This window comes from Mytilus californianus, unplaced genomic scaffold (assembly GCF_021869535.1).
Source record: "Mytilus californianus isolate M0D057914Y unplaced genomic scaffold, xbMytCali1.0.p SCAF_2, whole genome shotgun sequence".
In the NCBI taxonomy this organism is placed as follows: Eukaryota; Metazoa; Mollusca; class Bivalvia; order Mytilida; family Mytilidae; genus Mytilus; species Mytilus californianus.
In genome coordinates this window covers 110,978,441-111,003,413 of record NW_026262668.1, presented here as the reverse complement: position 1 = coordinate 111,003,413, position 24,973 = coordinate 110,978,441, and the positions used below count along the sequence as shown (strand labels likewise).

Genomic DNA, 24,973 nt, shown 5'->3' with positions numbered 1-24,973 from the left:
ATTATACATATTAAGCACATGTGAAAAATTATGTATTATATGTATTGAGCACATGTGAGAAATGATATATTATACATATTAAACACATATCAGAAATGATGTACTTTACATATTTAGCACACATGAGAAATGATGCATTATACATAATAAGCACATGTGAGAAATGGAGTACAATACATATTAGGCACATGTGAGAAATAATGTATTATTATAGCCTTACAGCTGACTATAGGATATTGATTTTTCTCAGTGTAGAAGGCCGTATGTTTGCCTATAATTGCTTTCATTCACTTTATTTGAAACTTTGGTGGATAGTTGTCTCATTGGCAATCATACCACATCTAATTATTTTTATATTATATATCTTCAGCACCTGTGAAAAAAAGAATGTTTTATACATATAAACCACTTATTCAGCACATGCAAGAGGATGTATTATACATAATAAGCACATGTGAGTAATGATGTTTTTTACATATTCAGCACATATGAGAAAGGGTGCATTATATATATATTTTTAAAAGCACATGTGAGAAACAGCAAATACTTATGAGAAGATGTATTATCCATAATTTCAATAAATTTGAGGTTGTTTGTTGGCTGTTTCATACCTTCACCTTTGCCTCATATTTGGGGGCAAATAAGGGTCATTATGCCCCTACTACTTAGCATAGTGACTTAAATGTTGTGAAATTGTTTGAATCATAGCATATTACAAGGCTTCTATGAGCATAAATCGCTCACCTGTCAAAAATATATCTTGTATTGTTGATAATTTTACTACCCATTAATTATAATAATTTTTGGAGATAATTGGCAAAAAGTGGTAAAAAATCAAATTCAAGGGCAATAAGGAGTCATTTAATTGTTATGTTCATGTGTACAGTTATCAAATTAAAAAAAAACAAAGGATGTGGGGTATATCCATGACACAGAATCAGTACATGCACAACAAAAAACACACAAAAAAGCAAAGGGACAACACTTTTATTTCTGTTCTTCATCTCAATATAAGTCCTTTTTTAGATCTTGAATTGCTGATCATTTTTGCTGTTTATAGTTTGTACCTGTTTTTGAGGTAGAATGGGAAAAACCCAAATCGTTAACAATTGTCATTTATAGGCAACTCAGTTTTATAAGCATTTTTATAGAATATTTTTGGCTGTTTCTACCTACCTATGATGGTTCTTGAGACAATAAGCAAACACTTTATCAAATAGTTTCCCACATATTGGCATTTTTGTAGATCATGTATTGCTGATCATTTTAGCTGTTTATAGTAACTACATATATATTATAACTTTCAAGATAATAGGCAATAAAATGCTTCGCTGAGCGCAGCCTGATATGACCGCAGAGGTCAAACTCTGAACAGTTGGGGCAAATTTGGACACAATATTGAAGCTTGATACTGTATGAATTTGAACTGTGATCAAATTTTGACATAATATAGGTTTCTGACACAAAATAAATGTGGTCAAAGATCTTATAAATCCATTGCGCAATACTGTGCAATTGAAGATTTCTTCCTGAAACTTTCAAAAATTCGAAATTTTGAAAATAAAAATATGAATCTCTTAAAAAAATTGGGAAAAAAAATTCCCCCTCCCCCAACTTTTTGAAAACCCCCTTGAAGCAATAACCCCAAAACTCAATCCCAGCCTTTCCTTTGTAGTATGGAACCTTGTAGTACAATTTCAGAAAGATCCATACACTTACACACATTTATTGTCTGGAAACTAGAAAAATGCTTGTTTTTGGCCCTTTTTTTGCCCCTAATTCCTACATGTTTGGGGCAATTACCCCCAAACTCAATCACAGCCTTCCCTTTGTTATATGGAACCTTGTAGTACAATGTCAGAGAGATCCATACACTTACACACAAGTTATTGTCTGGAAACTAGAAAAATGCTTGTTTTTGGCCCCTTTTTGGCCCTTAATTCCTAAACTGTTGGCCCCCTTAACCCCAAAAATGAATCCCAACCTTCTACTTGTGGTATTAAACATTGTGGTACAATTTCAGAGCAATCGAAATACTTATACACAAGTTATTATCCTGAAACTAGAAAAATGCTTGTTTTGGGCCCCTAATTCCTAAACAGTTGGGACCATCATCCCCAAAATCAATCCCAACCTTCCTTTTGTGGTATTTAACCTTCTTAAAAAATTGCATAGAGATCCATTCACTTAAACTAAAGTTATTGTCCGGAAACCAATGTGTCTTCGGACGACGACGCAGAGGACATCATACCATTATACGATCCAAAAATATTTTATGCGGTCGTATAAAACTGAAGAAAAAAAACAGTTAAAATTCTTCATTTAAAGGCAATAACTCAGATGAAGAGCCATCCAACTGTTTTGGTCATATTGACATTTTTGTAGATCTTGTATTGCTGCAAGATCAGACCTCTGTATTTTATTTTAACTCTAGATACATGTAGTTTACTTACTTGTTTGTCCTTAGTTTGTGACTGCAACTCATTAATGTGGTTCTTGAAAGCATGATTCCACCTGTGAAAATTACATACACAACAAGTCATATACATTAATAATGCATCATGCAGATTTTAATATTCACTTCAAGCATTTGTAAAAACAGGTACAGAAAGTAAAGCTCACAAACTAGTTGTTATCATCTAAATACTGTGGATTTGTTATCATTCCTGGGATTCCCCTTTTCATGGATTTCATGGGTAAAAGTAAACCACAAATTTGAATGTTCAAGGAAGTACAAATGTTATCTAGGCTTGTATGCAGACGTTGACTAATACAATGTTTCCTCAATCCAGGAAAATTGCATTGGTACCAACGAAAATAAATGAATCCAGAGTAAACAAAAAAGTCCATGACCTTACAGACAGACATTCAATCCATATTCTCATCATTAATATCCTTCCTTACAGACAGACATTCAATCTATATTCTCATCATTAATATCCTTCCTTACAGACCGACATTCAATCTATATTCTCATCATTAATATCCTTTCTTACAGGCAGACATTCAATCCATATTCTCATCATTAATATCCTTCCTTACAGACAGACATTCAATCTATATTCTCATCATTAATATCCTTTCTTACAGACAGACATTCAATCCATATTCTCATCATTAATATCCTTCCTTACAGACAGACATTCAATCCATATTCTCATCATTAATATCCTTCCTTACAGACAGACATTCAATCCATATTCTCATCATTAATATCCTTCAAAGCATTAAACAGTTCTGAGTTGGACAGGACTTTGTACATACTTGAATATTTGAATGTAAAGCTGAACTAAGTTTGAGACATTTCAACCTTATTCTCTACACACCCTTTGTTGATGGGAAACAATAATATCAAGCATCACTCACAAGACAATAAAATGTTCTGAGTTGGGGGTGTTACATGATTTTCAGTCCCTTTACCATATGATTATGTGCCTTAGTTAACACTTATCCTCCTACCCTAATCAGCTGTCAAAGTAAGAAGGAAATCTACAAAACTGTAACTAATCATGATTGCAACATGTTTACAATCAAAGGAGTATGTCACTATAGGTCATCAAAATATTTAGGTGGGATTATTGTTTCTCTTTTAATAGAAATTTCTGCTGATATATGCAACCCTCACTAAGCCCCATTTTTGTTGGTCAACACTGCAATCCAACACTGTGATATATTGAGAATAACAGTCACTACGTGTGATAATGTTTTCTTACAGTTCTTGTTCTACTTTTTTATCCAAAGCATATTCTAAATCCATCAAAAGGAGCTTCTTGTATAAATCTTCTAGTCTTTGTCTTGCGACCCATGTTTCTGAGATACCTTTGGCAGAATCTACAAAATGAAACATATGTACAGTGTATTAATATACCAGGTATTGGTTCAATCTTTATTTTACAATATGTACCTGCATGCTATAACTTAAGTGTAGAATGTTTCACCTCTTATATACACCATACTTATGCATCCCCAAATGTTAAAAATTCATAAGGGTTCCACGGAACCCAGTGTCTCACCTACTTTTGCTGTTAATTGCAGGCTCAACAAAAATGAGGAAAAAAATCAATAAAAATACTCCTTTAGATACTATCTTTTGATTGTAAGAAGCTTCTGTCAAAGTTTGTTATAAATCCAGGATAGTTTATGAATCTAATAAATGTTTTAAAAACTTTAACTGCAGACTGTATTTAATGTTAACTGGAAGAAAAACTAAGTCCATTTATAAGTAAAATACGGATAAACAGGTACAAATTTTAACAAAATTTCCTTCTTGATACTAGCTTTTGATCATAAACAAGCTTCTGTCCAAAATTTGGTACAAATCCAGGATAGTTTAAGAAAGTTATTAAAATTTTAAAAACTTTAACCACAGAGTGAATGTATTGTTTCCTGGCAGAAAAACTAAGTCCATTTATAAGTAAAATACAGAAAAAAAGAAATTTTTTTTTTAACAAATTTACTTCTGGATACTAACTTATGATCATAATCAAGCTTCTGTCCAAGTTAGGTACAAATCCAGGATAGTTTAAGAAAGTTATTAAAATTTTAAAAACTTTAACCACAGAGTGAATGTATTGTTTCCTGGTAGAAAAACTAAGTCCATTTACAAGTAAAATACGGAAAAAATGAAATTTTTTTTGTAACAAATTTACTTCTGGATATTATCTTATGATCATAAACAAGCTTCTGTCCAAGTTTGGTACAAATCCAGGATAGTTTAAGAAAGTTATTAAAATTTTAAAAACTTTAACCACAGAGTGAATGTAATGTTTCCTGGCAGAAAAACTAAGTCCATTTACAAGTAAAATACGGAAAAACAGGAATTTTATTTTTACAAAATTTACTTCTAGATACTATCTTATGATCATAAACAAGCTTCTGTCCAAGTTTGGTAGTAATCCAGGATAGTTTAAGAAAGTTATTAAAATTTCAAAAACTTTAACCACAGAGTGAATATTTGTGGACGCCACCGACGACGACGACGCCGACAGAATGTAGGATCGCTATGTCTCGCTTTTTCGACTAAAGTCGAAGGCTCGACAAAAATAGGGCAATGAAACAAAACATTTCCCTATTTCATAACGTAAAATTAAATGTATGATATCTATTTCCCTGCACATGATATGTGTTAATAGAATGTTTCAAATAGCTTTTCCAACAAATGTTTGAATAGTTATTTTATCAAAACCTAACACACACAAATTTACTTCATTTTTATGAAATATTAAAACAATATTTTGCCTTACAGAATTAGTCAACAGAATGTCCATACGGACAGTTAACTCTAGTAATGCCATCAGAATGTCCATACTGACAATCAACTCTAGTAAAATTAGGAAAAGTTGTATTTTGAAATCACAATTGAAATTTGAATTCTATTTTCCTATACTATTTCAACTGGACTGATAAAATGACATAGTATGTTTATAAAAATCTGTATGTTTAAATTCTCATTAAAATATTGTAAATTTACAAACTCATCTGTAAGATCTTCCTTAACATTTCCATTTTACTTTTTTAAAGCTGTTGTTTAATATTGGCAACTTAAAATAGAACTGTTGGAATCATAAAAAAATCAAAAACTGGTTTACAGTAATCGATAAATATAACCTTGGAAATTATTTTTAAAATTTTAAACACTTGTAAAGTTGTTTTGTAAATTTGAGACTCTCAGGGTGAACAATGTAAAAGCTGTATGCAATAGATATTCAATCCTGAAATGTTTTAAATATACCTGATATACTGGCTTTAAGTGCTTCTGCTTGTCTGAAAAAAACAAGATATTTATTGTATGAATACATGTATCTGAATCAATCAAAAATATCAAAAATTGCATACTCCATATATATATTGGTTTATCCACGGCCTTTCTGAGTGCAAATAAATGGGGAATGTGTCCATGGGACACAGATGATGCCCCCGCTTGCATATAATGTTATAAAGGGACATAACCCAAGAACTGTAAAAATGACGCTACCCAAATTTGTACTTGATCAGAGTTTTGTGGTAATTAGCATTGTGTCTACGTTTCATAACATTTAGTTGAGGAAAACTTAAGTTAGAGAACCGAAACAAAAAATCCAGCAATTTTTCCATTTGTAAAGGGGCATAACTTTAGAACGATAAAAGTGACACCACCAAAATTCAAACTTGGTCTGTGTTTTAATGTAATAAGCATTGTGTATATTGTTTCATAACATTTGGGTGAGGCAAACTAAAGTTAGAGAACGGAAACAAAAAATTAAGCAATTTTTCCATTTGTAAAGGGCATAACTCTAAAACAGTAAAAGTGACGCCACCAATATTTAAACTTGACCCGTGTTTGTGGTAATAAGCATTGTGTATAAGTTTCATAACATTTGGTTGAGGCAAACTAAAATTAGAGAACGGAAACATAAAATTCAGCAATTTTTCAATTTGTAAAGGGGCATAACTCAAGAACGGCAAAAGTGACTCCGTCAAAATTCAAACTTGATCTGTGTTTTGTGGTAATAAGCATTGTGTATAAGTTTCATAACATTTGGTCGAGGCACCCTAAAGTTAGAGAACGGAAACCAATTTTGGGACGTACGTACGTACCGTCAGACAAGGGTAAAACTTAATGCCCCCTCCGCTACGGCGGGGGCATAAAAATGTTATCGAAGATATTGTGAAAGCTTATAATGTTTTGTTTTTTACGGGCAACAAGCTTATTGTACACTTTACCAGCTTAAAGTGGCATTAGCTGTCAAATTCATGATCACCGAATTGACTCAAATTTTCATATTTGATTTATATATAACATGCTAAAACGTATATCCAAATTAGGCCAAATAAAAGTATATGTGTGGTTTCAGTTACATCCTGAAAAAAAAGGGTTGGTAGGTCGGCATTTTTTTTTTCCCCCTTTTTTGTGGATTGTCAAAATCTGGTCGGATTACGGTATTATACACATCCCTACCGGAAATGTTTCTAAATGTTTGGTTGTAAAATAAACATATGTATCATTCTAAGTTAATTTTGTTGCATTCTGTTAAGAATTTGTTCCGTTTTAGCCATAGTGGATACTTCTTATTGAAATTCAGATGACAGAAGTCTGTGAATTTAATTATTGAAATTACTTTCCACAAAATGGAATCGTTCGAAAATTATTTTTCAGAAATGGAAAAAAAGTTCTAGGGCGGGGGGTTTAAACTAGGGTCGGTCAGGTAACTGGAACCACACATATACTTTTATTTGGCCTTATAAAGAGTCTAAAATAAACAATTAATGCATGGATTCAATAATATGTGTCAACATTTCGTGTGTATCTAATTAACCATCGAGATGACCTCCGAAGACTGCCGACAGTCATATAAACATAAATATGAATATAAACAGTTAGCACCCACATGCCAATGGATTTTTTTAGGTCTGTTTGATTTCATATTGTAGGTTAAAAAGTTGGTTTATCATCGATTTTACCTGTATAGGAATGATTTGTTGTGGATCTAATCAGTCAACCAAATGGTTCATCCTTGTTTCACTTTCAATGTTGACATTCTTTTCCTTTTAAAAGCTAAATACATGCGTAGCCTATCAACAGCTACAGGGTTCTTAGCTTATTTTGACACTTTTGAACCATACATGCAATCATCTTGACATTACTTTTTTAGAGTATGTAAACTGTGTTAGTGTGATAAACATACACATTGAAATTATGCATTTATTATGTCTTCTGCATTTCCCGAAATAATTCAAAATAAATCATTCTGTGTTCTTAAAATATTGTTTCAATGGTTCATATAATTGCAACAGTAAAATATAAGATTGCAGTCTACAAGTATCAAAAAGGTTTCCCTGACTCATGCAAACATGTCAGGTGTAGGGCACATAACTAACAATGTTGCTAAAAATAAAAAGTTACAATATATGGAAGTCAACTTTTTCCAAAATTTTCTATTTTTTGTTACAGTGACCTTGAACTTTGACACCAAAATGGAAAGGTATCCCTTTTCATTATATCTTCATCTGTATAAGTTTCATTCTGATTATCATCGAGCTGATAAACTTAGTTATCACCTGGAAACTAATTCTTTACAAAAGTTTTGATTTTTCTATCTATTAACCTTGAACTTTTTACTTCCCCTTCCCTATATATTAAAACTTTGTGTAAGTTTCATCCCAACCAGGCAACAGAAACCCAAGTTTCCATTGTGAAACAAATTGTTTCCAACACACAAACAGACATTTTTTCAGGGAGCATAAATAAATTTTATTTCCATTCTATAAAATTGCATCAGTAAATCTTACTTCATGATTTTTTAAATAAACCAGACATCATCTACATGTAGAACAGGGTTTAATCTATGATTTTGAGGGCTTTAGACATTTTTGTGTGACAGCTTAAAGACTAAAGCAGTCATTGCATAGGCAAAAAAATGTATAATGGTTCTTTTATGTTCTACTTTAGCATTTCATTTGTATTCAAATAAATATATAACAACTGTGGTTTGTTCCGTCAATGTTCTGTGATTTTCCTTTACTAATTGTGGTTAAGTTGCATTTATTTCAATGGTGGAGTGGTGGGTTAGGTTTGCCATAGGCACATGAAAATGATTGATTGTTAGTTGCTTATAAACGTCCAGTGGCAATATTTCATGCATGTTCAGGACAAGAACAAATTAACAATACATACAATAGGTAGGTCCTGTAAATGGGGTTGACTGGGATGGAGGGTTGGAAATTTGGACTGTCACTGGTAAAAGAGGGTAAATTGGATAGTGACCGAAATTTAGCCTTGCAACAGGCCATCTTCTCAAAGAGTTGTTGCAGGGTTCTTAACTTGCAGTAGGAAGCATTCTTTCTACACAAGGCATAAGATTTAACATCCCCATACTGACCAGATGTGGCTGCGAATTCATACATTTTGCGCAACCAAACGGACGCCCCACTTTGGCATTGGTTTTACAGCCAGTTGAAAAAGAACCAAGAGACCATATTTTTAATCCCCTGGTCAACCTTGTGGTACATATGAAAATCAAAACAGCTTCAATACGTTGAAGGACTTAATAATTGATTAGGCCAAGAACAATCATATGTTCAATATTTCCTGACTGCCAACATAGTATGGCTCTGGTCATAGTGTTTTGTTAGGATTTCTTTAACAAGCTTTCTCGTTAATGACAATTCACAAGTGGTGAAAACTTATCCTAAAAGGTTACCAATTCAACACTGTAATTAGATCACTGAATATTGTTTTTATTGGTATTAATATTGATTTTGTTATCAGTAAATTAAAATATTATTGTTATATACATATACACATTCATGGATCTACAATCTGTCGATACCTGTATCTTGGCATTGCACAAGGTCATGTTTTTCTCTGACTGCTAATGACTTCTTTACACTAAATCCATTGGATGTTGGATGTGTACTGATTGATAATTTAGTCTTAGATGCATGATTTTTTTTTTTTAGTTGTTAGTGGCTTTGAACTAGCTGTCAGTAACTCTCAGATCTGAACTTAGTGTCTGTTTGTTGTTGGGATGTACAAGTACCCGGCCACTTCCACTTGTATTTGTAGTATTTGTATTTTTATCCATCTAATGACTTAAGCCTTTTTCAACTGATTTTTATAGTTTGTTCTTATGTTGTACTGTTACACCACTGTCGCAGGTTAGGGGGAGGGTTGGGATCCTGCTAACATGTTTAACCCCGCCACATTCTCTATGTATGTGCCTGTTCCAAGTCAGGAGCCAGTAATTCAGTGGTTGTCGTTTGTTTGTGTGTTACATATTTGTTTTTCGTTCATTTATTGTACATAAATTAGGTCGTTAGTTTTCTCGTTTGAATTGTTTTACATTGTCATTTCGGGGCCTTTTATCAGTCAGGGGACTTATTGAAATAAGTGATTTTTAAATCACTTATTTAAGTAGAAAATTCGAAGTTTTGTCACAAATTGTGATTTTGTAGTTTTACCAAAATTTTAAACACATAGGTTTAGATAATATCTTTTCATTAGTAAAATTTTAAAAAATGAACTTTTTGCTTCTTTTAAGCAGCAAGGTTTATGCCTTTGATGCAATCATTTAGCTGCAAATTCTATTTTAGTTGAAAAAATGCTATAAAAATGGCTTTACATGATGAACTGATACTTTCTTAACAGATTTTTCCCAGCAGTGGGAGTATTTTTCCTGTAAAGTTCAAGGTTTCATCTTATAGATTATGTAATAAAATTCTACTGTTCGCGATCAAAATTTCACTGTTTGGGGGTGTTGAAATTAGTAGGGGTTATTAAAATAATGATACTTAAAGAAGTGATTTTTTGGAAGGAAATCGAGGTATGATACTTAAACAAGTGATTTTTATGTCAAAATCCTAGGTTTAGTACAAGGTCATCACCTGACATGACCCGGCCATCCTATCAACACAGATGTTGGTTCTGATTATTTTAGCAACATTATTAGTCCCTGGATCATTAGTATTCTATATTTAAAGCTACAATAAAATTAAATCACTTAGTCTAGTGATTAATATGTACTACTTAAATAGGTGATTATTAAAGAAAGACAACTCTTACTTCCAAGCTATAAAATATAGAAAATCACTCATATAAGTAAGTCCCCTGACTGTTTATAGCTGACTATGCGGTATGGGCTTTGCTCATTGTTGAAGGCCGTACATTGACCTATAGTTGTTAATTTCTGTGTCATTTTGGTTTCTTGTGGAGAGTTGTCTCATTGGCAACCATACCACATCTTCCTTTTCATATATATACATTTGTAATACTGGAACAGACTCAATGAACCACAATTTTTCCATACTAAAACAATATTTAACAAATTGTTACATAAAGTGTAATGTATATAAAAATCTGACCAACAGACCTGATGATTTTTCAAAAAAAAAACCATGAACTTAAAAGTTTAATATATTTTTCACCATAATAACTTATCTTACAAAATTGGTCATAATTTACCAAAAATATTAAAGACAGTCAAAAGGTTTCTTTTTGCCAGTCCTATGTCTGACAAAAAATGGGTTTCACAAACTCTGCAATCAAAGGGAGTGTATTATGTATTTATCATAAGAGTGTTTATTAAGATATACTTTGTTCCTTCTAGCATGTCTAGTACTTATTTTAAAAGTTCTTATAAGCATGTAGGTTAATTATTGGATTCAGTGGCAGACAGAAATTTTCAGTAATACAGGAACCTTCATTGAATTGATGGTTATGTTAAATTGTTACATTCTATTTGTTTTAAACGTATATTGGTACTACGCACCATGAAAAACAGTTTTCAAACAGTTAATCATGCGTTTTAACAAATGATGGCTTGAAAACAAACCCAAGACATTCAAGCTCATTAGGTGTACATCTTCGTTAATTAAAAGATTTTTCGTTTTCGTGGCAGTGTATCCAGTACCTTAAAACCTGTGCTGCTGCACTCATACTTTTCAAAACCGAAAATAGTTGTTCGCTAGCTTGTCGCCATCTTTTTCTGAAATGCACTTCCGGTTATACCAAATTAACTCCCTTAGAAATGTGGGTTTTCCTCTAAAAAATAATTATCAATAATTAATTATTATAACACAATTTCTTGTCAGGGAAGACTAAACACACCTATTTGTTATTGTGATAAAGGTGTTTTCTGAACTAATTGCTCTCTTTTCACTGTAAAAAAAATTCAAATTAAGGTAAAAAAAAAATTTTTGGGGGGGGGGGGAGGGGGGTAATACTGAAACTATTATATTAGTATGAAAGTCACAGTTTAAGTTCGATATATTTTTTTATAATAATTATTCCAAATGTAGTTCATATCATGATTTTTTTTTCAATAGATATAATAAATAGTATGGGAAACGGGCCTTTTTTTTAAAGCTACAGGTTGTGCAAAATATTCAGATTTTGTATATATTGTATCAGAAGTTCTTTTTTTCTCTGACTACCTTTGACTTTTCCGTATGCCTACATACAGATCTGATATATGATGAACTCTTATTCTAGATTACAAGACTCTTAATATATATATATATATTTATATATATATAGCAGGGTTTAAGAACATTTGTTGTTCGACCTGTTAGTCAAATGCGTTTTGTTAAAATATACTTTTTCACTTTTTTGGTCTTTTGGAAAATGTTGTTTGTGCTGTATTTAGACCCCTCTAACAAGAAATTTGTTTTGCATGCACACGTATAAAAATTGCGGTTTTTATCCAACGCAATCATAGGTTTGAACGTTGTTTATATTTTTTCGTTTGGGCTTGTATTATATTTGCCTTCGGGTTTATATGATCCGTTCATCCTATTTTGACTCCTCAAAATTCAGGAGTCTATCCTAAATTGAGGTAAATTGTATGGCTTTCCAAATACCGTTTCGATTTCTAACATCACTGAAGAGACATTAATTGTCGAAATCCGGATATGGTGTACAAAAACCTTTGCACCTTTTGTTTGCGGTATAACATCTTTTCCGCAAGTTTATTGTTTTCTGTTTAGTATTAGATTTATATTTAAGATCCATTTATTACATCGGTGATCCGTTTATTTGGCAATCGCCAATGGCAGTCAGCAGGGTTTAAGAACATTTGTTGTTCGACCTGTTAGTCAAATGCGTTTTGTTAAAATATACTTTTTCACTTTTTTGGTCTTTTGGAAAATGTTGTTTGTGCTGTATTTAGACCCCTCTAACAAGAAATTTGTTTTGCATGCACACGTATAAAAATTGCGGTTTTTATCCAACGCAATCATAGGTTTGAACGTTGTTTTCAATTTAGACTTGTATATATATATATATATATATTTAAGGACATTTCTTGTAATAGGTCTGTCACATGATGCAGCCATAAAAACCTGGTGTATGCTAAATTTTCATACTATATAATGCAGTGGCATTTCTTAGGTCTGTATGCCTGCATACCAACCTGATTTAGTCTAAACTCTTATTTGTGAATTATAGTGGTATTTCTAATGTCTATAACCTCCATACCGACCTGATATATAAGTGAGCTCTCTCTCAAAAAAAAAATACAATGTATAAGCGTTGGTTCGTTAAAAAGACACCAGGAGCCCGGACTAACGCTTATCCATTACGTCTCTTAAACTATTGTTGTGGCGTCTTTTCATGATTGCGGTTCTTTTCTTAAACAATAGACCGCCTCGGTGGTCTCGTGGTAGCGTGTTCGCCTCAAGCGCTGGAGGTCGTACGCCCCCTTTAAAAAAACCAAAAAAAACTGTCGCAATCTGCTAATATCGTATGGTAATTTATCATTATTTTATGTTTTTTAGCAAAAAAAAATGTCCAAAAAATTTTCCAAAAAGATTTGATTCTTTCAAATATCATAGAAACGCCCCTGCCGAACCCCGGCCGGGTCAAACTAAAGACTTTAAAATTGGTATTTGCTGCTTCTCCGCTAAGCACGCGGCATTAAGGAGTAAGATCAAAGACAGGTCGACTCGGAGTCAGAATAATGTGTTCGGGTAAGGTGACACGCCTTCCTGCTGACATTTACCATGTGAACTCACGTTAAAAATCCGACTCAGCGTGTCGGTCTATTACATAGCAGCTTTAATATTCATATTACTTAAATTGTTCTCGTCCTGAATATGCATATTATTATTGATTTGACGCTGGCCGTTAAGCAACCATCCATCATCATCAATCATTATAATCACTAGACCCTATTATTGGTGAACTCCAATATAACCAAATACTCTCTTAATTGGTACACTAACAAAAATCATTGATAAGTATGCACGTGGTATTTTTAAATCGGGAAAAAATATTTAAACTAAATCGTACGCACTCTCAAACACCATTGGTATGCTGTATTTGGGTTGTTTTTTTTTAGATTTGTCCGCAATTAACGAAATAAGTCAGATTTGTACAAATGATCATGTAAAGATATCATACCGGATTTCATGGAAGGGACATATCGATTTAAATCACACCGCGATTAACACCGATAACAAAATTGCATTTGAACAGATGAATTACTATATTCAAAACACTTTGAAATAATTTGTTTTGAAATACGTAAAATAGCAAATAAAAGACCAATAAACGAAAAACAAATACGACAGACAGCAATCAACGACAACCACTGAATAACAGGCTCCTAACTTGAAACAGGCACATACAGAATTTGGAGATGGTTAAACATGTTGATATGCGCTCGACCATCCCCTAACATTGGACAGTGGCTTAACAGCACAATACAGACCAATATATATAAGAATGAACTGTAAAAATCAGTTAGAATTGGCACGAAGCATAAAAAATCCAACTAACATAAAGAATAATAAACTCATCAAAGATACCAGGCTTATAATTTGTACTCCAGACGCGCGTTTCGTCAATAAAAGAATCATCAGTGACACTCGAATAAAAAAAGTTAAAATGCCAAACAAGTACGAAATTAAAGTGCATAGGAGACCAAAAATTCCGAAAGGTTTGCCAACTGAAGCGACGATAATAATTCCTGGGGTAGAAAATCCTTTGTATTTCGAACAATGCAAAGTTTTGTAAACAGTTGATTTACAAATATGACCATATCAATGATAATTCATGTCAACAAAGAAGACAAAAATCTAGTTCAAAGCCAATTATAAGTACACTCTAATACATAAATCATGTACTCCAAGACTAAAGTGTCAATCAATTAGAATGTTTTTATCTGTATTAATTTTTCAAGTACTGTTTACCAGAACAATTTTGTAAACTAACGATTTATATAATTAACTTTATAGCTTCCCCTTGGTAACGTGCATTCCTTTGAATATTTTATCAAATTTGAAGAGAATAAAATTGTCACCAGTTTTCCTACAGCCTTTAGGTGCTTGAAGAATTAAAGTTCTATCGTAATATAAATGTTTTCATTGACTTGTGCAGATTGTGGATAACTGCTTGGATTGTTGTTGCACTCAAAATTATGGCAATATTGTAACATTTAGCTAACTTGACTGTAAGACTATCAAAATAGTCAAAGCTACTTTGTGCTTTCAACCTGTTCAACGTCTTTTTCAATTAAAGTAGTTTTTAAACCGGTTTTTTTTTCTACGAATGACTATGAAGTTTTGGATGGCAATTTATATTTTTGCTTTGAGGGATCTATAAAATTCAAATCGAAAAATACTTCTACTTGATCTGTTCATTTTACATAAACAGTTTTAAGGCTCCCTTTCAATTTTCTGAACAGCTGCGTACATGTTAATAGCAGGATCTCGTTAATCCCAGTCAACACATAGGTCTTCCCCATCTCCTTATTTTTACATAAGTCGAAAAAAAACAACACATAATACCGTGACCACAAAGAAAAACGACGAAAAGCCGAACATAATTTAAAAAAAAAAAACTAATGGCTGAGAAAACAACTCCATAAAAAAACTAGCAAAAACAATCATGTTTGCCTCATATCTGAAAAAAACTATCTGAAAAACTATAATAGATAGGGAGAAACTTTATTTACGAAAATGATCAACAAGACAAGATCTACAAATAAGTCCACATGGTTGAAATCACATGACGACTCCTTATTAGAATTATTGCCCTTTAATGACGATTTTTGTCAATTTTTTGCATTTTTGCCTAATATCTGAAAAAAATATTATAGATGGATAGAAACTTAAATAAGCAGAAGATATCAGCAAGTCAAGATCTACAAAAAAAGTTACAGTCTTGAAATCGTCTGACGACCCCTTATTGAAGTTATTGCCCTTTGATAATGATTTTACTAAAAACCGATTAAGTTTTGTTTTCAAATCTAGCTTTGTCTCCTTGTTTGATAGATCTTCTCTTGCATCAATACCGTCACCTTTGGCATTCCTATTCTAATATAATATTCTCATAATATTCAGTATCTACTTAACTAATAATACAAGACGGTTTCGAGTTATAGAATCTAGGTGCTGAAGTTGTGTATCTTTAAAAAGTTTTTATTTACTTTACAATTTTACCTTTATTTGTCTTTGTGCTGTTCCTTTTGATCGTGACTCGGTATTTATATATGCAGCTATTGGGTTTTTGGCGTTGGGCGTTCCTGGTGAAGTTGGGTCCAGAGGTGCCATTTTAATTTATCGTGGAGTTCGGTATTTTTGCTATAATTTTTTTCTCATATGTTTCTCTTGCTTAAGTTTTCTACTTATACCTCTTCGTTTCTATAACCTGTAATATTCTCATGAGTTTCACCCGTTATAACTTGTGGAAACAGCTTATGCATACGACCAACATGTGTACCTTGTGGACGATTTTGTCGTCGTCAGATAACCTTATTAAATAACATCTGGCATTTTTGATAGAATCAATAGTGATAATGCTATTGCTGTGATACTGGTTCAAAACTAACTGTTCTTCTCTCGCTTTTTGGTACACAGGTTTATCATACCGTTTTCGGTGCTTTCTTTTGACGGTAAAGTATATCATTTTGTATGAACGAAGATTCAAATTGAACCAAAAGTGTTTTTAAATTAGCACCAATTTTTTGTTTCTTTTTGCCTCATTTTTAGACATTTACCGCGAATTTGACATAAGCGGTCATCTCAGAACCAGAATTTAAGACAAACGAGACGATTTTAATTTTGAAATTGTAATTTCCCCCACATGAGCAGCAATATACCAACTTCACCTGCATATGGGATATACATTTCCCCAACCCATTCGGCATTCAAGAGCTTGCAGCTGCTACTCAGACTTTAAAACGTCACCAGTGTCTGAGCAGAAAGTTGACGAACCAGGGTTATGTCAAAGAACGTCTCGTCTTTTTATAAAAAAGTTCCGTTTTTGGTAATATCCTTTTGGCGTGGCTCGGTATTTTTGTGTTATTGTGCTACGGTCATTTTTTGTATTCTACTCTTTAATTTTGCTTATGTGCTTTGTCTATAGAGTGTCTATATGTAATTTTGTTTTTCTTTGTAGACATAGTTGTTTGTTTTTTATAGTGATCAGGATTATAACACAATGTTGACTGCTGTACCCCAATTTATGACATTTTTACCTATTATGTCTGTTTTGCGCACACACTGTTGACAATATAATGGAATTCTATGCAACTGTCGTACAAGTGAGAGGGTTAGCTAGCTATAAAACAAGGTTTAATCCATCATTTTCTACATAAGGAAATACATCTACCAAGTAAGGAATATAACAGTTGTTTTCCATTCGTTTGATGTATTTGAGCTTTTGATTTTGCCTTTTGATGAGGGACTTTCCGTTTTGAATTTTCCTTGTAGTTTGGTATATTTGTTATTTTACTTTATTTCAACTAGCAGCGTAAAGTCGATCAAAAACTTTTCAAATGTTTATAACCATGTTATCAAATGAGCACCAAAGAACTATTACATCAGTAAGATACATGAGACAAATGTCCATTTAAAATCAATAAGAACCGCCTCCATCAACCGTCAATCCGAAAGGCATTACTTTGAATTCATACAGACCGGATCTTATTGCTAACATACTTTTCAGCTGATCTGTAGGCTTACACCTACCAATATCCAAATGCAAGATCTAATGTTAAATAATAATTGAATCCAGATATCGATTTATTGATTGGTTGGTATTAAACGCCACTTTCAACATTATTGGCTATTTCGTGGCGTTCAGTTTTTATTGGTGAAAAAAGCCGGATTGTCAGGAGAAAACCACTGACCTTCGGTAGGAAAACTGACAATCCACGTCAATTAAGATTGAAGTCGAATGTACCTGCCACGTGCGGGGCTCAAACTACTTAGACCACTGAGTCAATGAGGCCCCCAGATAAATGATGAAACGAATCATCAATCCGAGGTAAGAATACTTATCATTAGCTGTGCTTGCATTCAATTCCCTGTAATCTACACAAAGGCGCATTGTTCTGTCCTTCTTTCGCACAAGAATAACTGGAGCTGACAAAGAACTCACGGGGACGTACTAATCAATCAATTGTTCATCATTTCATCAACTTGCTTCTCAACCTCTTTTGCTATTATCTGGGAGTATTGTGGTTATTGCTCAATAGTTAGTAGGCGGAACTGTTACCTGTAGATATTTTATGTTTTACTACACTTGTTTAACCCTAATCTGAATTTAAATCAGATAATAATGTTTCTTTTCATCTGAATAGACCCTCGAGTAAAGTGAAATTCAAGTATTTTTAACGTTGTGACGTCCTAAATAAATCCTGCTAATTTGATCTTAGATTGTTTGTTCTTCCCATTCATTTTTGTGTTCACCCATTTTCACCTCTTGCACAGTACTTACGCGAGTAATTGCAATACTAGGATTAGTTGATTGATTGATTGGTGTTTAACGCCACTTTCATCACTATTGTGCTATTTCGTGGCGGTCAGTTTTTATTGGTGAAATACGCTGGAGTGCCCGGAGTGAACCATCGACCTTCGGCACGAAAACTGACAATCCTAGTCAATTAAGACTGGAGTCGAGCACACATGCTATGTGCGGGATTCGAACTAACAACCTCAGTGTTGACAGGCTAGTGATACAGTAGTTATGGACTACTTAGACCACTCGGCCACCAACGCCCCTGGCAGTATCAGTATTTATGACCTATGAATCTGCAGATTGATTCATCAAACACAATACAACTTCTTTATTTGATTTAAGTAATGAACGTCCGACTAACACTCGTTCAATTTGCAAAAACTTATCTGCAGTTTCAACCTTCAAGTCTGAATCACGAATAACTTGATTTTTTGGAACACTCAAAATTCACTAGCTATCACCTCAGCTAAAGCGGGAATTACTACCTTCTCTTTGGCAACAACTCTGAAACATCCAGAAATCCTTCATGTTTTAACACAGCATGAGTACCATCGAACTAACAACTATTGTTCGCAAGACCAGTGTTACCTTTATCCGTCTCCATGTATTCGATACCAAGGCTCCCAGCAATTGTGATATGGTTCACAATAACCTCGACAAAAACTATTTTTTCTCGGCTTAAAATTAGAGGAAAACGACCATTACCTACAATTTGAAGTTTAATAAATGATAGTACTTGTAAATTTGAACTAATCAAATATGGTCGTTTTGCCCATAGGTATCCTTATATATATATGTTTTATTTGTAAAAAAAGTTATGGTTACTTCTTTCTACCAACAAACTCGCTGATAATACATATAGGTCAGTATCAACATATATATCAGCTTTAAAAGCTGCTGTCGCGACTCCTATTTGAACATGCAAGTCAATTAATTTTCTGTTTCGGTTTACGTCTTATTATGCGTGTTGTACCTCTACCTTTTCTATAATGGAATGAACTGTCTTCTTGTCCATCCGTGCAACCTGAAAATTCAGGTCCAAAGCCAATAAAGCGACCACCACTTTCTATGTTTTCGAAATTTCATCCTGGTTCGCTATCATTTCGTTTTCTTGCTCCTTCTGTATGTTAACAGCTTTCTTATTTCTGTCTTTCTTAATATTATGCATGTCGTTTGGTAGAACCTACAGTTGCCGCCGCAATCTGACATTAACTGGGTTAATACGATGGCGTTTTAACTAAGTATGGATTCGTTTTGCGGGTGATGCATGCATAGTTGGAGATGCTTACTCTGTGTCGATGCAACCGGTCTCACTCCTTCCGGATTGCATGCGATTCCCTCAAATTTTATTTGTTACCTTGATCTATCTCTTCCTAATCAATTTAGGAGATTTGAACATCGATAAACTACCGTCGACTTAAATTAAATGCAATGTGAGTTTTCATTTCTCTCACTATGACTCTCCTCATCGTAGGTCTTCCTGTCCTGTTATATGTTTCAAGTTCAACTGCTTATCTAATTGCATCCTTTGAATCCTGAGGCCATGCATTTTTGAATTCTGTAATATTCCTCAATTCTGCAATGCATGAATTGCAGAGAACTAATCATAGAGTTCAAATCAGACAAACAATTGTATTGTATTACTTATATAATTTTAATAACAACTTCGGAAGAGCAAATAAATCTGAAAATAGTGGAGGTACAATAGGTTCTGATAAAAATAGTAGAAACAGGCAGAAATTTCGTGTCATAGTTGTATCATTGTACTTGGGGATCTCAAATATATAGCTATCGTCATTTTTATCAAAAGTGTAGATATGACACTATAAGACTCATTCGATGAATTTTCTCTGATCCTATAAAGTTTTCTGTGACTCTATGACAGTTTTCTCTAAACCTAAAGTTTTCTCCGATCCCACAACTGCCATAAAAATTATTCTAGGGTCGCAGATATACCCGATTCTATTCTCGAGGATAATTTTTGCTCCCTTCTCTTATTAGCTCTTATATAGAACTATATATGTCTCTGCTCCAGGCGAGGATTTAATCATTCAATACTACGGTTGCATAGTAAAAAGGGGTGTTTAAACCGTTGATGACTGATTCAATCTATATTGAATAATCCCAGATGGATACTTCCATAGCAACTAGGAATATAAAGAGTGAACAATTATATACTTTCCATAAGAAAGATAAAACAAATTCTCCTGGTAACCATTTAGCACAAAAGATACACTATCATTTTCTGTAACATGTTGAAATCAAACAATATCCGTATAATGGGCTGATGATATCCTCGGGGACTAACAGTACACCAGCGATAACCATTCTCATAATATGGCCATAGAAAACCTTGGAATCGGAAGTAGAATAATATATAATCGTCCCATACAATTCATCATAGCTGTGTATTTAATGAAAATGAGGTCAATGCCAGATGAACCCCCAATGCAGACATGTTCAGTTTAGCTATTACACCATATATAATAGACCTACTGCATATTATATCTAAGAAAATGGCCAAATAACGAAACCTTAACGTTGATCACTGATCCATGATATGAGGTCAAATGAACCCTATCTGACGGACACGTAAACATTGTAATTATTGTTTTTACCAAGTATGAATAAAATGCTTCGCTGAGCGCAGCTGGATACGACCGCAGAGGTCCAACCATGAACAGTTGGGGCGAAAATGGACACAATATTCGCGCTTGATACAGGTCTGAATTTGGATTGTAATTAAATATTCGACACATAATAGGTTTCTGACACAGAATAACTGTAGTCAAAGAACTTAGAATTGGTTATATGATTTGAATTTATATTCAATTTTTTGCTTTTGTGAAATACACTATGATGTTGCGTATAAATCCCCCCCCCCCAAAAAAAAAATAAATAAAATGCTTCGCTGGGCGCAGCTTGATACGACCGCAGAGGTCGAATCCTGAACAGTTGGGACAAGTATGGACACAACATTCAAGCTTGATACAGCTCTGAATTTGGATTGTGATTAAATATTTGACACAGCATAGGTTTCTGACACAGAAAGAATGTGGTCTAAGAACTTCAATTTTTTTAATTTACCTATTATGGTACAATGTCCAAAATCAAAATACATGGTTAGATTCAGCATATCAAAGAACCCCATATATTCAATTTTTGTTGAAATCAAACAAAGTAAAATTTTGGACCCCAACTTGGACAAACTTGAAAACTGGTCCCATAATCAAAAATCTAAACACATGTTTAGATTCAGCATATCAAAGTACCCCAAGAATTCAATTTTTGTTAAAATCAAACTAAGTTTAATTTTGGACCCTTTGGACCTTAATGTAGACCAATTTAAAAAACGGGACCAAAAAATTAAAAATCTAAAAACACGGTTAGATTTGGCATATCAAAGAACCCCAATAATTCAATTTTTGATGAAATCAAACAAAGTTTAATTTTGGACCCTTTTGACCTCAATATGAACCAATTTGATAGCGGGCCCACAAAATAAAAAATCTAAATACATGGTAAGATTCAGCATATCAAAGAACCCCATATATTCAATTTTTGTTGAAATCAAACAAAGTTTAATTTTGGACCCCAATTTGGACCAACTTGAAAACTGGGCCAAAAATCTCAAATCTAAATACATGTTTAGATTCAGCATATCAAAGAACCCCATATATTCAATTTTTGTTGAAATCAAACAAAGTTTAATTTTGGACCCCAACTTGGACCAACTTGAAAACTGGTCCCATAATCAAAAATCTAAACACTTGTTTAGATTCAGCATATCAAAGAACCCCAAAAATTCAATTTTTGTTAAAATCAAACTAAGTTTAATTTTGGACCCTTTGGACCTTAATGTAGACCAATTTAAAAAACGGGACCCAAAATTAAAAATCTAAATACACGGTTAGATTTGGCATATCAAAGAACCCCAATAATTAAATTTTTGATGAAATCAAACAAAGTTTAATTTTGGACCCTTTTGACCTCAATATGAACCAATTTGATAGCGGGCCCACAAATAAAAAATCTAAATACATGGTAAGATTCAGCATATCAAAGAACCCCATATATTCAATTTTTGTTGAAATCAAACAAAGTTTAATTTTGGACCCCGATTTGGACCAACTTGAAAACTGGGCCCATAATCAAAAATCTAAATACATGTTTAGATTCAGCATATCAAAGAACCCTAAAAATTCAATTTTTGTTAAAATCAAACTAAGTTTAATTTTGGACCCTTTGGACCTTTATGTAGACCAATTTGAAAACGGAACCAAAAATTAAGAATCTAAATACACGGTTAGATTCGGCATATCAAAGAACCCCAATAATTCAATTTTTGATGAAATCAAACAAAGTTAAATTTTGGACCCTTTGGACTTCAATGTGGACCAATTTAAAAACGGGGCCCAAAATCCAAAAACTTAATACACGGTTAGATTCAGCATATTACAGAACCCCATATATTCAATTTTTGTTGAAATCAAACAAAGTTCAATTTTGGAACCCGATTTGGACCAACTTGAAAACTGGGCCCATAATCAAAAATCTAAATTCATGGTTAGATTCAGCATATCAAAAAACCCTATATATTCAATTTTTGTTGAAATCAAACAAAGTTTAATTTTGGACCCCGATTTGGACCAACTTGAAAACTGGGCCCATAATCAAAAATCTAAATACATGGTTAGATTCAGCATATCAAAGAACCCCATATATTCAATTTTTGATGAAATCAAACAAAGTTTAATTTTGGACCCTTTTGATCTCAATGTGGACAAAGTTGATAACGGGGCCCAACAATCAAAAATCTAAATACATGGTTAGATTCAGCATATCAAAGAACCCCATATATTCAATTTTTGTTGAAATCAAACAAAGTTTAATTTTGGACCCCGATTTGGACCAACTTGAAAACTGGGCCCATAATCAAAAATCTAAATACATGGTTAGATTCAGCATATCAAAGAACCCCATATATTCAATTTTTGTTGAAATCAAACAAAGTTTAATTTTGGACCCCGATTTGGACCAACTTGAAAACTGGGCCTATAATTAAAAATCTAAATACATGGTTAGATTCAGCATATCAAAGAACCCCATATATTCAATTTTTGTTGAAATCAAACTAAGTTTAATTTTGGACCCTTTGGACCTTTATGTAGACCAATTTGAAAACAGAACCAAAAATTAAGAATCTAAATACACGGTTAGATTCGGCATATCAAAGAACCCCAATAATTCAATTTTTGATGAAATCCAACAAAGTTAAATTTTGGACCCTTTGGACCTCAATGTGGACCAATTTAAAAAACGGGGCCCAAAATCCAAAAACTTAATACATGGTTAGATTCAGCATATTAAAGAACCCCAAGAATTCAAGAATAAAACCCCATTGAAATTGATCAAGAAATAAGCAATTTATACGAAGTATCTTCTTTTGCACAATACTGTGCAATTGATTATTTCTTGCTATTGCGCAATACTGTACAATTGACAATTTCTTGCTATTGCGCAATATTGTGCTATTGGATATTTCTTGCTATTGCGCAATACTGTGCAATTGAAGATTTCTTGCTATTGCGCAATACTGTGCAATTGAAGATTTCTTGCTATTGTGCAATACTGTGCAATTGAAAATTTCTTGCTATTGCACAATACTTATTATATAATAATTTACACATCCTGTTTGATGTGTATCTCCTACCATATCATTATTATTTGCTTTTAAATTTAAATCAGAAATAACCAACTTAAAATTTTAAATTCTAAAAGAAAAAAAAAGGAAAATAAGAAAAAAAAAAGAAAAAAAAAAATCCCCCCCCCAAATTTTTTGAACCCCCTTATGATTCATCAGCCCCAAACTCAATCTCAGCCTTCCCTTTGTGGTATGGTACCTTGCAGTACAATTTCAGAGAGATCCATACACTTGAACACAAGTTATTGTCTGGAAACTAGAAAAATGCTTATTTTTGGCCCCTTTTTGGCCCCCAATTCCTAAACGTTTCGGGCAATTACCCCCAAACTCAATTCCAGCTTTCCCTTTGTGATATGAAACCTTGTAGTACAATTTCAGAAATATCCAAACACTTACACACAAGTTATTGTCATGAAACTAGAAAAATGCTTGTTTTTTGCCCCTTTTTTGGCCCCTAATTCCTAACATTTTGAGGCAATTACCCCCAAAATCAATTACAGCCTTCCCTTTGTGATATGGAACCTTGTGGTACAATGTCAGAGAGATCCATACACTTACACACAAGTTATTGTCTGGAAGTTACAAAAATGCTTATTTTTGGCCCCTTTTTGGCCCCTAATTCCTTAACTGTTGGTACCATAACCCCCAAAATCAATCCCAACCTTCCTTTCGTGGTATTGAATCTTATGGTAAAATTTTATAGAGATCCATTCACTTAAACTAAAGTTAGAGTGCGAAAACCAATGTGTCTTCGGACGACGCCGGACGACGCCAGACGACGACGACGACGACGACGACGACGACGCCAACGTCATACCAATATACGACCAAAAAATTTTTAATTTTTGCGGTCGTATAAAAATTTACCCCCCCCCTCCCCCACTTTTTTTTTTGCAAAAAACAAATATTTGAAGAAATTTTCTTCTTAATTTCTGAAATCTGAAATGAAAAAAAAAATTGCCCCACACAATTTCTTTTTTAACCCCCTCCCCCCCCCCCCTCCTCCCGCCCCTTTTCCAAAAAAAAAAAATCTTTCCCTCAAGATATGG

The 24,973-nt window shown here is 33.3% G+C and overlaps 2 protein-coding genes and 1 long non-coding RNA gene across 8 annotated transcripts in view; 1 reads left to right on the top strand and 2 right to left on the bottom strand.

Annotated features, from left to right (window-relative positions):
• Positions 1-11,473, bottom strand: part of LOC127728570 (nonsense-mediated mRNA decay factor SMG7-like) — a 47,665-nt gene extending 36,192 nt beyond the window's left edge. Inside the window, exons 1-4 of the mRNA XM_052236044.1 lie at positions 11,388-11,473; positions 5,732-5,763; positions 3,714-3,831; positions 2,454-2,514 (exon numbers count right to left, since the gene is read on the bottom strand). Of these exons, the coding sequence (XP_052092004.1) occupies positions 2,454-2,514; positions 3,714-3,831; positions 5,732-5,763; positions 11,388-11,413 (237 nt within the window). The 5' untranslated portion in view covers positions 11,414-11,473. The remainder of the gene's footprint in view (positions 1-2,453; positions 2,515-3,713; positions 3,832-5,731; positions 5,764-11,387) is intronic.
• The window catches only part of LOC127728572 (uncharacterized), an 879,051-nt gene that overhangs the window by 95,651 nt on the left and 758,427 nt on the right, over positions 1-24,973 (top strand). The window lies entirely within an intron of this gene.
• On the bottom strand, positions 21,118-23,979 carry LOC127728630 (uncharacterized). The gene is made up of 2 exons (XR_007994291.1): positions 22,211-23,979; positions 21,118-21,686 (listed from the first exon to the last, which is right to left on the bottom strand). It is a non-coding gene; the product is annotated as an uncharacterized LOC127728630 (long non-coding RNA).